Source organism: Phalaenopsis equestris, unplaced genomic scaffold, assembly GCF_001263595.1.
Source record: "Phalaenopsis equestris unplaced genomic scaffold, ASM126359v1 Scaffold001319, whole genome shotgun sequence".
Lineage (NCBI taxonomy): Eukaryota > Viridiplantae > Streptophyta > Magnoliopsida > Asparagales > Orchidaceae > Phalaenopsis > Phalaenopsis equestris.
In genome coordinates, this window is record NW_018165758.1 from 191035 (window position 1) to 207729 (window position 16695).

The following is a 16695-nucleotide window of genomic DNA, read 5'->3' on the forward strand; positions in this document are numbered from 1 at the left end:
ATGTTTTAAAAAACAACAAAAAACATAATACATCCTTTTGAATTTACGGAAGTCCCTAGGATGAGGTAAGCTATAATTGCTAACGAGATCTCCCCAGTTTAAATAAGTTTAACAACTTATTTAGACTAAGTAAATTCAAAAGCAAATAGTAGTAATGAAACGAGAGAACTGTGAGATCCTAACTGGTGTGGCTTTAATCAACTTTAACCCCCCCCCCTAAAAATTGAAAAACAAAAAAACTTTTCACTTAAACTATAACACCTTAAACCTTAAACATGGAGCTATCACTTTGAAAAGGAGCTTGGAGCTAACATTGTGGGTAGCACGACAAGAATGTATGGAAGAAAAATTTTTAGAGAGCAACCAGATCTACAACAACACATCTTTCCTTAGAATTTAGTAACAAAATATTAATGAAGTTATACTTTGGGTGGTCAATAAATTGAGCTTGTTAATTAGTTAATTAACAGTTAGTAAATTGTAGTTTAGGACTTTTTCAAGGAGGAGTTTGATAACCATAAAATACATGCCTATTTTACATGCATTATATCTATCAATTCATGATTACTCACACATTATTTATAATTTTTGTTACACTAGTGATTCAAATTCAAACATTGTGAGCACCAAAGAATTTAAAAATGGAAAAATAGATCAATTTTTTTGTTCAATGGATTCGGTGGTTTGGGAGTGAATTTGCCATGAAGGACAGCAGAAAGGTACTCAAGAACTTGAAGGAAAACTAGGCACCCAACCTAGATGCCTAGGTGATATATAAGAAGGAATCAAATAAAGAGCAAGTATTCATGCACTAGAAGTAGTGTCTAAGCTGCTGACAACCCTAAATTTTTTCAAAGTGCTTGACACCCAAATAGAGAGCACAACACAAAAGTGCTAGTTTGAGGTGCCTACTTGCCAATTTTCAAACCCAAAAAAAGAGAGCTTGACACCAGGTTGCCCAGTTCAACAACATTAAATAAAGAGCTAGGAGTCTTGATGCTTGGCATAAGCTTCTACATTAAGGTACTGCATTACTGAAAACTCTAAATTCCATCAAATTTATTATCTTTTTCTAAGACATTTAATCCAACCATATTTAAGAAATTATTTCTAACAAACTAAGAAAATTTTGGCAAGCCCTAAGGAAACTATTACAACAGATTTCCTGGGATTTTCTCGATAAAGAAGTTTTGGGGTAGCCATTGGTTGACTTTAACAGGAGAGATATGTAAGGAGAAGGATTGTATAGAATAAGCCAAGTGTTTTTTTGTTGAGTTTTTTTATTTCATTCTCTTTGTACTAAGTGTTGTAAACATGTTTAAAAGATTTTTATTTATATTATTTTTCTCTTAGACAAACTAATTTTCATTTATATGTTTGATATTTACTAACAGATGTCAATAATATATATTTAATGTTTTGTTTTTTTAGGTTTTTAATTTTTTACTTATTTGATAATGAATCATCAATTATGTTTATGTCTAGCATAAGAGGCATCTGTAAAATCGAGAGCTCGAGGAAGACTCATCGTGAGCCAAACTACCCTGATGAATGGACATTGGGTTAGAGATAACTATGAAAAGTTTGTGTGATTATTTTTGAGATCCTAAGAGCTTCAACAACATTTCTTATGTTACCTATATTATTGACAGCTAGGCATGATGTGCAAGAGAAGGAAGAAACTCTAGGAATACAATAGTAAAGTAGCAACCAATTTTGAATAGTTCACAATACCAGTAAATCAGACGTATTATTTGTCTTGATTATCATGTAGTCTACCCATAATATGTAAAAATTAATACTTAGAGCTCTCTTGCCCTAATCTTGCTTCATGTGAACGCTTATTTTAGTTATTGTAGCCTTTTCTTAGCTTTAGGTTTGATTATTGCATCACTTTGATCCGACTATTTAGATAATAATTCACTAATTAAATTTTATTGCTTGTCAAGTTAGTTCATGTTGGATAATACTTTTATTCTTCACTTCATTACTTTGGTGACTACATGTTCTTGTGTGTGATAACTCACGTCAAATGCCAATATCTATAAGGTGGACACAAATCATTAATGTGCATCATCACCTCTATAGTTGTTACACACCACTATTATATGTAGATTTTGAGTAACTAGATCAATGCCAACTCCCAATAACATTTTTGCCAGCATTTTTTATTCACGTAATTACTGAGATTCAAAGCCCCTATCCACTCCACGATAATATTGGACATCTTGGTCTTTTAATATCACTCTTTGAAGAAGAACAACCAAACACATTGCAAGTTTCTCTTGAAGAGAACTTGAATACCTATGTTGTCCTTTGACTTCCACAATGTGATCAATTCTATATGATTCATAGAAACTACATTGAACAACTGCCTCCCCTAAATAAAAGTAATATGATTATTTATCATCTATAATACATGAGCGAAATCATTTCAAATGGCACCTCCCATGAATTTGCTTCTCTCCTTTTGTAATTTTTCTTTTGAGTAAATATGTGCTAAATTTTCTTATAAAACTAAAATATTAGTCTCTCTACCGTTTCAAGTTTCACTCCATCAAATAACAATGAATAAATAAAATAAAAAATTATATCATAAAAATTTATCATATCATTTAGAAAATGATAACTTCCTAATAATGTTAAATATAAGATGGGGGGGTTACTATAGTATGTAATAATTAGAAACCATTTAGATCTTAGTGTGTAGTTAAAAAATATAATCCAAGTTTCATAATTCAACAAAAGAGTGATAATTGATCCACACATTTTTAATAAGGGGAATAAAAGAACCATCCCAATCTTACATGATAGCCAACTATATATTTTAATTGCAACCTATTTCAACTTTTTCCAATATATTACCCAACCACTTGGCCCCATTTACTCAAATCATAAAAATATTTATATTAACTGAATAAAGGGCAGATTGTTTATGGTAACTCCCCCCATTAAATTTAAATTTGTAGTTTGCATGTACACTCCGTTGCTGAATTCTCTGTTGCTTTTCTGGCAACAACTGCTTCCCCTGCCCACTCCCCCTTTTCCCGTTCACTGAACAAGCCTATACCTAGAAAGCCTCTCGTCTGCCTCGCCTCATCAGATTCCATTCGAGGAAGAACGGAGAATGTCCAAGGTCTGGACGGGAGTCGGCGCGTGGGCACTTGAAGCGGAGCGCGCCGAGGCCGAGGAGCGCGAGCGTGCAGAAGTAGCAACATCGGCCTCGGTGTTCTCTTCCGGCCATCCCACTCTCCACGATGGCGAGCCATCCCATAGCTTCCCTAGTCTCAAGGAGGCTGCCACTAAGCCCAAGAAGAAGAAAGGTGTCACGCTTACTCTTTCGGTGTTCACCACCGGAACATTCGTCGGTCCCGGCGGTGCTCGCAGAGAACCAGTTTTCGAACCGAAGGGCCTTACTCCCGATGAGATGCTCTGCCTTCCCACTCGTCCCCGTGAGCGCTCCGCCGGGGAGCTTGAGAGCACTCGCCTTGGTGACAGCTTCCGCAACTACGGTTATGGAAGTGGAGCAGCCGCTCCTCCTCGCCGGCGACCCGATTTCGGGGACCCGATTTCGGTAAGGACGATGAATCGAGGAGGGGTCCCCTCAGACCCTCTGATTTCGATCTGCCATCGAGGGCCGACGAGGTTGATAACTGGGCTTCGTCCAAGAAATTTGCTCCGACTGTGGATTCTGTTCGGCAAGAGCGCTACGGCTTTTTTAGGAGCGGGGACTCCTCGAAGGCGGATGAGATTGATAACTGGTCTTTTGGAAAGAAATCGGCTCCTCCTCCTCCTCCTCATAACAGGTACTCTGGCTTGGGATCTGGATTCAGAGATACTCTCATGTCCGGTCCGGATTCTGATCGATGGTTTAGAGAAAGCAGGGGATCTCTTTCGAGCAATGGGGCGCGAGGAAGGCCGAGACTCGTCCTTGATCCTCCGAAGAAGAATTCTGTATCAATGCCTGAACCAACTCCTTCAAGACCGAGTCCGTTTGGTGCTGCTAGGCCGAGGGAAGAGGTTTTGTCTGAGAGGGGTTTGGATTGGAGAAAAATTGAGACAGAGATTGAGATGAAGAAATTTGTGAGGACTGCAAGCTCTCAGTCCAGCAGACCATCCAGTGTGCATTCAAGTGGAGCTGCGAGCCCGGTTTCACAGGTGTCCGTGGAAGGTGTAGCTCCAAAGCCTCGGCCTAGGGTGAACCCCTTTGGTGATGCAAAGCCTCGGGAGCTTATTTTGGAAGAGAAGGGCATGGATTGGAGGAAGATTGACATGGAGCTTGAGCATCGCGGGATTGAAAGGTCTACATTTTTTTATTGTTTATCAATCACATCTAATCATTTTAGCACCGCTGTTGTTTTCTGAATATTTGGCTCTAATTTTCCTAATTGCTCATACTTTTTCTCATCCATTTGCGGTCCTATAGCATATTTAAATTTTATTCTTCTTGGGAAGGTGCTTCTTGCATTTTGCGTGGTCTTCTTTTGGGTTTTTTTATTTTGGCCCAATAGGAATTTGGCTTTATATCATTATATGTTGCGAACGGACCCGTGCTTTGGCTTTCTAGGTTACTATATGCGTGTTGTTTTTCTTGGAACTATGCGTGTGTTTCGTCTTTTTCATTATGGAGCTATTATTTTAGCTTTAATATTGCTGGAAATTTAAATAGGTATTTAGCTCTGTTTGTTTGAATCAAAGAAAACAAGTTATTAATGAGTAAAACCTTGCTTGTGTCAAACTTCAATTTCGTTACCTTGGATCTGATCGGATCAAGCTAGCCTGACTTTATGTCAAAATTTATATGCATGCATGCATGAAGGCTTATGAATATAAATTTGAATATAAGCACAAAGTATGCATGTATGTCAGTGAGTGAGCGAAAAGTATGTATGTATATATTTTCATACACCTAAGATATTATTACTATTTTTAATTCTTTTAGACAACAAATATAGCTTTTGTGTCTGCTATCCATACCTAATAATTTATTGTCTTTACATATAATGATGTTTTAAAAGCATTATTTATACATTCCATGTTATGCCAGAATGGCTTTAATATGGAACATTTCCTGTTGATCCTCCTTGGAATAAAACTTTTTTATTTGTGCTCCATTATGCTCTTTTGTATTTGTTGTATGTTACTAACCTTGATGAATGTAAGGTAGCTTTTATTCTAGGGCACACTCTTTTATCAATTTGAGTTTATATTAGAAATAGGATGTGAGCTATGAGAGTGTTCATGATGGGCATAGAATATAGAAATGTTATGGGAGAAGCTATATTTTTTTTTCATTGTAGAAATAATTTGGTAATTGTAAAATTTTTGCTGATGAAATGAGAAGAATATTTATTTACTTACTTTGTTTTTTTTTCCCAAAAGAGAGTGAAAATCTATTTCTTTCATAAAATTTATGATAGTTACAAAATAAAAAATTTGACTAGCATTTGGAAGATTTGATTGAAGTTAGACGGACGTCTAGAAATATATTGTACATAAGAAGTGGTGTGGGTGACAATGTAAAAAAAAAACATTAAGGATAATGTATTTTTAAGAAATGCTTAAACAAGATTTTTCCTTGAGGCATGCAATACCGAAATGAGGATTAGAAAGCAACTTTATCAATGTGTGAGGTTGTGGGAATGTCAGCAAATTTTGAAAAGTTATTTTATCCTGACCTATACAGCCACTAGCTCACACTTCAATGTTTCTTGCTAGAGCAAGGATGAACAATATACTGCAAGTAGGGTGATTAAGCAGCTATGAGAAGAAATAGGGAATAGACAAGAAGCCATTGATTCAATGCAAAGCAGTACTGTTTATACCCTATATTTTTCATTTATGGAAGCATATCATATCTACTTTACCTTTTCTCTTCTTCCATGCTACCAAGATATGGTTAAAACATAGATCCAGAAATTGTGATTGTGGTGGGTTTGGGTGTATTTTTTCTGAGCCTTCAAGTTTATTCCCAATAGAATGGATGATTTGAAAAAGGGCATGAAATAACTCAAATTTAAAGAACTTGCAATATTTGAATCCATAATACCTCTTTATACTCTTACTCTTTGCTTCTTTTAATATCAATAGCTGAGTTAATTTTTTTGGCCCAACTTTCTTTGCATTTTCGTCTATTATATTTGATAATCGCCTTATGTTTTTTTATATTCCCCTGCATTTTTTTAGCAAAGTGCTTCTGACGTATTTATGTAGGGACGATAGGAAAAATTAAATTATTCATCTTACTCTAATTAAAGGAGACTTGAATATACAATATGAATTTTTAACTCAAGAGATGAATCAGCTTTACCTAGCTTTTAAACTTTTATATTTACAAGAATGAGGAAATCCTTGCATGCTCTATAAAGAAGCTAGAAGCTTTACAAGAGGGGTTATATAGAAAGTTATAGCTATAGGCATTGATAATTGTTATGTTCGATTAGGTAGAAGGATGGAGAGTATGCAAGAGAAAAGGTTGTAGACATATTGACTAGGTTATGTGTATTAATTCTATGGATAATATGATCTTAGATAAAGTCATGAAAGAAAGATGGACATATTATGATTTGAATAATGATTAAAGAAGAATTTTAATGGAAAAGCATATTTAGCAGGGTAATGTTGTATATTATAGATTAAAAAATGCACAGTTTAATTAGCTTTGCAGAAGATTCTAAGAAAAAAATTTAGGTTTAGATAAGATAAATGCTGAGATTTGAAGAATATTGTGATATATTGGAATATAAAAATGTGATTTCATTTATTGAAATTATAAAGTCTATTAGAATGCCAAATTATTGAATTATTTTGGTACAAGTCCTTTAAAAAAAGATATTTATATATTAGGTGATCAAATTGATGTACTATTTTATGAACTGGTAGGAGAGACTTTTAATTATGGGTTTTAAAAATAACATCAAAATAAGGTAGTTTGGTTTATTTTATGTTAGAAAGATCCAATACGGTGAATATTTTTGTGACATAGAATGACCAAATAACTTGTGCAAATTGGAGATTAGCATGTAGTAAAATGAATCAAAAGAAGTTTTAATTAGTTGGCGTGAAATAGTAGGGATAAGGCTAATGAACATTGTTGGAGTTAGGGAAGGGATGGGGATAGTTCTTGTCCATCATAGATTGAACTATAAAGCTCTATATAATTATGTATAATATGAAAGTTTGCCCTCAAATTTTCCAACAACTGTTTATATTATAGACATGATAGGTCCTCTTACCTTTTCTCACTTGAAATCCTAGTTTCGCTACTGCTAATGATGAATGATGATGATAGCAATTTAGTTTGTCATTGTTTTTAATCTCAGTTGTTTGGTGGAAATAGGAGCTTGATCATCTTGGTTAAAATTACAACTTTTAAGAAGGGATTGATATTATATATTCTTTTGTTAGGTATATTTTTTATCATAGCAAGGTTTTATTTTTTCTTCAAATTTCAAAGCACAAATCAAAGAGATTATTTTATTAACTACATAGCACATAATTCATATAAAAATATAAACATATTGTACATTTATTAATAATTATATAATAATGAGTATTTATTAGATGACTTAGAGCTTGATATAAAATTGAAATAAATGTTGTTTATTTAGTCAATTTAAAGTCAAACTTTGATGGTGAGCTTGCAAATTGAATATTCTAATAATCTCTAGCAGTTTGATGTGATAATTAAAAGCTTGAAATTGTTAAAGAACTCTTATAGTACTAACAAAGGCTAAATTTTAAAGCAAAAAATAAATAAATAATGTCCCAATTTTTTTTAAAACAAGCTAAAAGAATTAAGTGGCCATCATTTTCTTTTTATTCACATCATCTATTACTTTTTCAAGTAGAAATTTTTTTTCATCTTTAATTTCTTTGCATTCTTTATTGTCATTATCTTGTGAATCAATTTCAACTCACTTTTTAGCATATGAGTGGATTTTTGTTGAGATAATTCGCTCTCATTGTGGATGAACCCCCTTTTTTATTTTGACTTACTAAATCTTACAGATCACTTTTTATCAACTTCTTTCGAACCATTTTCAATATATCTCTATGAGATTTTCATCACCAAATTGTTGTTTAATAGCATACTGCTTCAATTAACCACTCATAACTTTCATCGATGGGTTCCAAGTTAACTGGATCGATAGTATCACTCAAATTAATATTCTCTTTAATGCTTGATTGTATTTGATAAAAGCTAAATAGTTTAACTTCTTATGTAACTAGGTTTTCTTTTTCTTACGGATCTATAAAAAAAATCAAAATAAATGCATTAAATATATGAGTTATTTAATATGTTTAAAATTTATAAATCATTAATTTTCTCGAAGTCATAGTTTTTTCTCACACTCAACATCACCGCAAATGTACCTTAAGATCCCGGCGATTAATTTTTACGAAGTTGGGGCTTATGCACCACATATCTCCCACCAATCTGTTGTATCATAATTATAGTATCATGTTAAAGAATAAATTTAACTAATTAGATACTCAAAATTATATAAGAATTTTAGTTAATCGCACCAGAAGATTTCTTATCTCTATTATGGATGGTGTATTTAGTTACAATTGACCACTAGCATGATTATAAATAAAACGTTCTTAATCCATTACCAAATGTGCATTTTTTATTGTATCTTAAACTTGTTATAACAACTACAACAACAACAATAACAAGCCTTTATCCCACTTAAGTGGGTTTGGCCACATGATTCCTTTTTCTCCATTGCATCCTAATGGGTGTCATATTTTCATTTAATTTTAATATATTAAGATCATTTTTTACACAATATGCCCAAGCCTTTAGGTCTACCTCTGTCTTCCTTAACATAAGTTGAAAGAATAACTTATTCTTGTAAAAAAAAATGGATTAAGATAATATCCAATTTGATCTATCTATTGTCGATGATATAAAAATTTGCTCCACTTCTTTTTATCTTCTTCAAATGCAATGTTGATGGCGTCCTCGATGGTCTTACAAATTTCACACCAGTAGTATATTTTTTCATCATGTTAAGAATAAATTTATGATTGTATTGATAGCTAGTTAACCTTAAAGTTTTCTTTATAGTACTTTTCACTTAAATTAACTTTCTAATATCCACTAACATCAAATCAAATTAATGGGTTGCACATAATGTTCAATACATAGTTTTATTGCTTTCATATGTGTTTGACTTACACAAACATAAAGTTTGTTGACTTTCTTTAATTCAAACAAAAAGGAATTGTATATACATTAAATAGGAAATATTATAAATTATTGACTTAGAAGAAAATAGCTTTTGTGATTATATGTAATCACTTGAAGCACATTCTTTTGTTTAATATTTTTTATTTGTGCATCTAGGAGTTCAAAGCTTCCCCACAATTTATGAATATTTTGATTCATCTATTGATTCTAAAAATGGAGCGTCTGATGGTGAACTAACCAAAGAATTAATCATAAACCGCTCTCCATTCTCCAGACATAAGAGTGTGTCTGTTCTCTTGTCAATTTTTTTATAATTTTTCACATCTCCATAATTTTCTGTAATTCTTTTTTATATTGAGTAAATCTCCTCTTATCGGCAGTAGTTGCCACAGATTCATTGCCTACAAGGAAGTGCCTCTACCATTGATTCATGTACAGAAACACAAAAGAAAGAGCCCTTGAATCGCCTTTGTAGCATCAATCAACAATTTATAAATATATCAAACGACAAGCGAATTAGGGGATTTTTTTTGTTTGTTATTGTAATTGTTTATTATTTTTATATATAATTTTGTGTATAAATATCTATTGAAAGGATGAGCAATCTAAATTTTTCTAGCCACTTCTTTTCTATATAATATCAGAGTAAGATTATGATTTTATTTTTCATCTTTTGCTCTTATCTTTCGATTTTATCTTCATTATGTTTGATTTTGTTATTTTCTTTCAAAAAGACCATTATAAATGGTGAAAATTATATGGAAAAAGGAGCTCAATGAGCTGCTTGCCTCGTATCAATTGAATGGTAGAAACCACATGAAGTGGTCTCAATTTGTGAAAACTTTACTCAAGGAAAGAAAATTTTCTTCTTATGGATTCTCTTATAGAGTCGAAAGACTCAAATTTGCACTTTGGGACGAAACAAATTTCATGATTATGACATGATTATGAAACACTATGATTACTGAAATTATTGGGCTATATATATTCATATTTGTGCGAGATGTTTACAATTCAGTCAAACAACCGTACTTAGAAGTCATAAATTACACTTTCATTTTTGAACTCTAAAGTAAAATCTAAATAACCAAACAAAGGAATTTTTTGCCATTGAAAGTTTTAATACAATAATGGCTTTTTAGCTAGAACTAGATTATTATTAAAATTTCAAGATGAAGTGTTGCAAGAAAGCCATGGTTCTAAAAAGAAAGGGTTTTTGAGTTTCTTGTAGAACTTAGTAATGATTTTGATCAAATTCCTGTTAGAATTTTAATCTGAGAGAATTTACCACCTTTAAATGAATTCTTCTCACTCAGAAGAGTTTAAGAAGAAAGGTTTATGGTATTTGTGGATAACGTTATTCTTAAACATCTGCTATGATGACCATTATATTCACTGATTTTTCCATGAAAGGGCAAAAAGCTCTTTCAAGGCCATCTATAATCCAATTATTGCAAGAAAAAGGGACACTAAAGAAATATTTAACACTCCAATATTATGGTGAAAACAAAGAAAATCACTCAAATGATAAACTTCACTTCTGTGTAATTTCTACAAAATAAACTCTCTCGAAGGGGACATTTGTAGATTTCTGAGGGAGGGAAAACAATGATTGAGAGGAAAAGTAAAAGAAATTTATGAGTGGGTTTATTTTCTGCAAAATGGAAATACTGTTGAACTAGGGATTTTTTGAGCTGAAATTATAGAAGGGTATGAAGTTATCCATTTCAGGAACTTTCATAGTGGGTTATTGATTACGTTGGGTGGCCTTTAGATGAGATAAATGACTAGAAATGGCTATGCTTCTTTAGTTTTATATCTAAAGACGCGATCTTGAATTTTATGGTGTAAAGATGAGGGGTTTAGTGGAAGGAATGCTAATACTAGTTTAGTTTAGGCTGGTTTTAGCTTATTTAGAAGATCAATTTAGGAATGGGTTTTAAGTTGGGTTAATGGATGGAAATGAATGGATGTAGTATGTTTTAAAATTGTGCAATATAAAAGCCTATCTTAATGCTTTTTATTTTTAATCCACAATGAGTTTTGCGCTTCATATAATGAGACGTCTATCTCACCTCAATTCTGATGAGGTGCACATAGAAACAAATATTCCGTGCTTTTTCAGATAATACTAAACTGAAGATGTAATTGAAGTTGTTACTATTAGTTATTGTTTTAAAAATAAATATTCTTTAAGATTAATATTGGTTAAATAAAAGGAAGGTGATTGAGATTTATGAAGAGAAGAAATAAGAGAACATAAATGCAATGGTGGATAAGGGAATGGAGAAAGTAAATTGTTGTATTGATGATTGTAATCAAGGCTTATTAAGTGATAAAAATGATGGTTACTTTTGAATTTAGAAATATTATTTTAGAATTGTGATAGAGAAGAATTGCATCGAACTTATTTTAAATTATTTTGTTATTATGTCTAACTTTGATATTTGTATAACGTTTTCTTTATAATATGACGTCTAAATTATAACATGTTACTTCTTACTTTGAACTTAATAAAATACTGCTTCGCATTATTTATTTATTCTGAGTCTTACACTTAAAACATCTTGAGGCTCAACCTTGCCACATGGATAAAAAAATGTCTCAAAACTCAACTGCATAATTTTTAAATGTTGGTGGATTGTTAACTTAAGATGTAAACTTGCTGAGTTAGAGGGTTTAATACAATGTGGAGTTTAAGGAATATCGAGTTGTACGGAGTAAGATTATTTGGCATTGCCACTTGAATTGGCTGAGAGCTATAGGAAGAGGTATGGAGTGGCTATATGGTGTAGGATGATGTTGGTCATAGAGGATGCTTAGGATGCAGATGATAATATAAGGAAGGTTTAGAAGATTTGTTTATTGAGAAGTAATAAACCTAAGATTGGAAAGGTTAATTAACCTTATTTTTAACCCCAAAAAAAACAAAAAAAAAACAAACTCTTGAAGCCACCATAAGCTAAGCAAGGAGAATTTTGATTCTTTGCTAATTTCTGATTCAAAACTAAAAGATATAATACATATTAGCCCATATTTATAGGCATTATAAGGGACTTGGAATACCCTCATGTCAAACAAGGGGGAAATTTTGGAGAGAAGGTTTTTTTGACCATTAAACACCTGAAGTGGTTTGAAATGCTATGAATAGGACTCATCATGTAAAATATATTAAGGCTTAGCCAAAATATTGTTCGAAGATAGAAAATTAAAATGCAAATAAATAAATAAATTTTACTTTGAAATAAATCTAGATTTGGGCTTGGTCATTTGTTTTTATTGTTGGATTTTTGTTATTTTGAGCATTTGCTCCTGCTGATGTAATTGATTTAGTGGATTAATTTTATTCAATCATTTGATATGGTACATTAATTATTTTTCAGGCCTCAATTTAACTATCTTTATTTATTGGCTCATGTCATCTTCTCTTTGATTTGTTTAGAAAGATTCAATTTTTCTCTTTTTTTTGTTAGGAGTGTTCTTACTAGGGTTTTGGAAAGGCCTAGTGAGTATATAATTTTTTGCAACATTTGTGGCTTCTTGCTTAGCTGCTCGGATACTCATTCCTCTTTTGTGGATGACAAATATTTGCCAGACTGTAAATCTTTGTAACTTGCAGTTCCTAATTCCCTTATTCTCTTTTTAGTTTATTGTATTCCCTATTCATAACCCTTCCGCATAATAGTTAGGCATTCTTCTAACAACAAATTGCTGAGGCATCCTTCTCTATGTTTAAAATTTGAAATTTTTTTGTATTTCCGATACTTAGTATTGTTTGATGTATTATCTCATTCACAACATAGCTTTTTTTTTCCTGTTATTTATACTCCTCTTTTGAGTCTGATTTGTTTACTTGAATTCCTTCTTGGCATTGCCAACTTATGCCTCAGTCCATTTCTGTGCGTTTCAGGCCTGAAACAGATGAAGAAAAGGTTCTTAAGGAAGAGATTGATCTTTTAAAGAAGGAACTTGCTAAGAGAAAAGTTGATCTTGACTCTGCACTAAGTTCTACTGAAGAAATAAACACTTTGTGCGGGCAGATAAGCCAAAGGGAGAAGGAGCTCTACTGCCTGATTAGCGAGTTGGATGACAAAGTTCGATTTGGTCAAAGGGGTGCCATTGATTTCAGGCCTGGTTCTGGATCAGGTAGGATCCCTTTCTCTGCAGATAGGTCACCTTCTCAGTCTGGTATTTCAGATGATTCAAGGAACATGGAGTTATTGGACAGACCTCGATCACGTGGGAGGGTTGATTTCTGGAGCAGGCAGATGGACGGGCAACGAGGATTTCAACGATTCAGGGATTCCAATTTTCTTTCCAGTGGATATACTAACAGGTATGCATGTATAATTTTGCCTTCTATTTGTTTTTAACTGCTTTAGCAAAACTATCCCACCATTTCTCATTCGTCTGCTTGTCAGAACGCAATTACTTAGAATTCAATTAGTCAACTAATGTTTGTATGACTATTTCAGCATTCCATTTCTATTTTGCTGCAATTTTTCCCTGTTGGAAAACAAGTAGATCACATTTATGTAAATCTAATTGGACTTGTTTTATTCCCTCTGAAAGTAGATACAATTTTGAACGTAACTATAAAAAAGGGTAATTATATATACATATTCAGTTCTTGACGTTGCTCATCTTTTTGTCAGGTCAATATCTCGGGGAGGATGGTGAAAGAACTAAGGTCGAAATATTTCTTTCTTCTAATACCCAAAAATATCATATCATTTTAAATTTTTTTTTTTTAGTTTTTGTTCTTCCATTTTGAGCTGGAACAGTCAGTAGATGCCATTGCTAGCAAAATTTGATTTTTCTTTTCCTTTTTTTTTAATCTCGTAATTAATTGCGGCCTTGATGTGGTGTATGATTTGAAATTTTCCATTTCAAGGCAATGCATGGGCTGTCCAACTGACCGGTCTAAATGTACTATAAAAGATATATACGGTCTTTCTTCGTAATCATCTTGTTGCAATCTAATCGCTCATCCTATAGCAAATGAACTTTTTTGATTCGATAATATGAATCAATTCCTGCATTTGTCTCTCTTTTATTGTTCGGCACAAATCTTTAAAATCGCCGACTCCCGATCCAACTTGTGTTCAGATAAAAAATAAATTAAGCTGAACTTGGATAGGATTTAGCCAGTTACTGATCGGATTGAAATGTTGTGTATATGTTTGTTGGGTAGGATAGCTCAAGTTGTAATTTGAGACTGTTTTTATTTTTTATTTGAAATTAAAATTGAAATCTAGTGTTGAATAGTTTGAGCTATCATGTAAACCAGATTTGCCTCAGCTCGAAATAAAATTGAATGCCATCAAAGTTGGTTATGAGCTGGGGTTGAATTATATGAACCCATAGAAGATCACTGTTTACTCGTGTACAAGTTTGGTGGCATTAATTGCATTGAAATGAGTTGCTGCTGGTTTTTTTTTGTGGTTAGTTTGGTTTGTTTCCATCTATTTTAGCTAGTTTGGTCCTACTCATAATTTTATTTGATTTGCTTGATTTTCTAAAGTAGCATCTTTTGATTTATCTGAATCAAATGCTGGCTCCTAGAAGCGATGAGTACTTTTTTTATTTGTGCTTAGGTGGTCTAGTGGCTTGAACCTTAGAGAGAAAATATGGAATGAATATATCCGCGAAAGGGTTGGTGTAGTTCCAATGGTAGATAAGATTAGAGAGACTCGTCTTAGATGATTTGTTCGCATTAAACGCTGGTCACTTGATCCGGTTAGGATGCTTTAGATTTGATGTTAAGAATGGTAGAGGTAAATATAAAAAGATGGGTATATTTTAGAAAAAAATATTCTTAATTTATTAAAATTAAATTAAAATATGAAACTCAATATAACTCATTGGAGAAAAAAAATGATTCATGTGGCAGACCACACTTAATTGGACGATGGCTTGTTGCTGCTGTTGTTGTATTGAAAGAATTTAATTTGTATATTTAATTTGAGGTATTCATTCTATAAAATCAGACAAAATGTTTAATAAGACGTTTTTCACATTGAGTTTTAATATGATGTACATTTGAGATTGTATTATTACCAACGGAATTTCGTAAACCTTATCCAAACACCGCATATTATTTTCTAATCTGTCCAAGCCGCTCGTCAAGGGTTGACATTACATACTGCACAAGACACATTTCTCAGCAGAACGTATGGTATATGTAAGGTATGCGTCAATGTACCCTTTCAAGAAACAAGATCTTGTTATTATTTCTTTAATAGCACTTGTTAATTATATAAATCTACGTTAATAATATCTTTGTGTGTATGTTCAAGGAGAAAATATTGCATCAGGACTCTGCACATAGAGTTACATGCAGAGTCCAATGAAATCATACCATGTGGTGGTGACAGAAAAAAAAAATGTCCGGTTAACACAAGGGAATATTCAAACTCTACACATAGAGTTACATGCAGAGTCCAATGAAATGATACCATGTGGTGGTGACAGAAAAAAAAAAATGTCCGGTTAACACAAGGGAATATTCCTCCCGTGTTATTCATTTGTTATTCAAGTGTTGTGTTATTCAAGTATTTTTGATGTGTTAATGTGTTATTATAACATCAGAAATATTCTCAAAACACAATAACACCTGAATGACATACAATAACACTTGAATAACACGAGGGGAATAGCAACACCTGAATGACATACAATAACACTTGAATAACGCGAGGGGAATATTCCTCTGTTACCAGACCGATTTATTTTTTTTTTTTCTGTCATCTTCACGTGGCTTAATTTTATTAGGCGGACGTGCGGAGTCCTGATGCAATATTTTTTTCATGTTCAAGTGCATGTATGTATTTAATAAGGTTTTTTTTTTTTTTTGAGTTATTATCATTTTTTCTAATAAAGTGGTACACTGATAAACTCAATATATATTTTAATTTGAACTTTATTATTTATTATTATTATTATGTTTTTTGTATATGTTATGATTTAGATGAAAATTTGTTTGGTTATTATAGTTGTTTTCAAAAATAATTATAAAGAGGGTTTGATTTTAAAATTAAAAAATATAAATATATTAAAATTATATTAAACAAACAAGTTTTTAAAAATTAAAGTAGATGAAAATAAAAATATAAAATAAAAGTGATGTTAAATGGGTCTTAAATAGATCCAACACATGTTACCTGTATCATAATGTGTAGTCTTAACTTTTTTTTTTTGGATTATTTGGTTGATATATATATAATATATTTTTCATTTAGTTAAATCATCATGTGTGTATGATTTTTAAAATAGATGAGCATTTGCCGTTTATGAAATTTTTAATAAACAATAATATTTATTATCAAATTGACCTGATTATCAGGCTACAACTGTAGTTACAAGAAGCCAACTTATACTTTCATTAAAAATAAATTATATATGTTCAAAGTAATTGGCATTTACCCGCCTTGTTTCTTTTAAACATTGTAAGGTATTTTAGTCTTTGGTAATCAAATTATGTGCTTTAAGAAAAA

The 16695-nt window shown here is 32.2% G+C and overlaps 1 protein-coding gene across 1 annotated transcript; it reads left to right on the top strand.

The window, feature by feature from the left end:
* Positions 1–2842: 2842 nt before the first annotated feature.
* Positions 2843–14344, top strand: LOC110033997 (eukaryotic translation initiation factor 4B1-like). Its single transcript, XM_020738206.1, is given in 4 exon segments — positions 2843–3556; positions 3559–4301; positions 13110–13535; positions 13855–14344. Coding segments are annotated over 4 exon segments (1623 nt in total). The 5' UTR covers positions 2843–3127; the 3' UTR covers positions 13880–14344.
* Positions 14345–16695: the final 2351 nt, after the last annotated feature.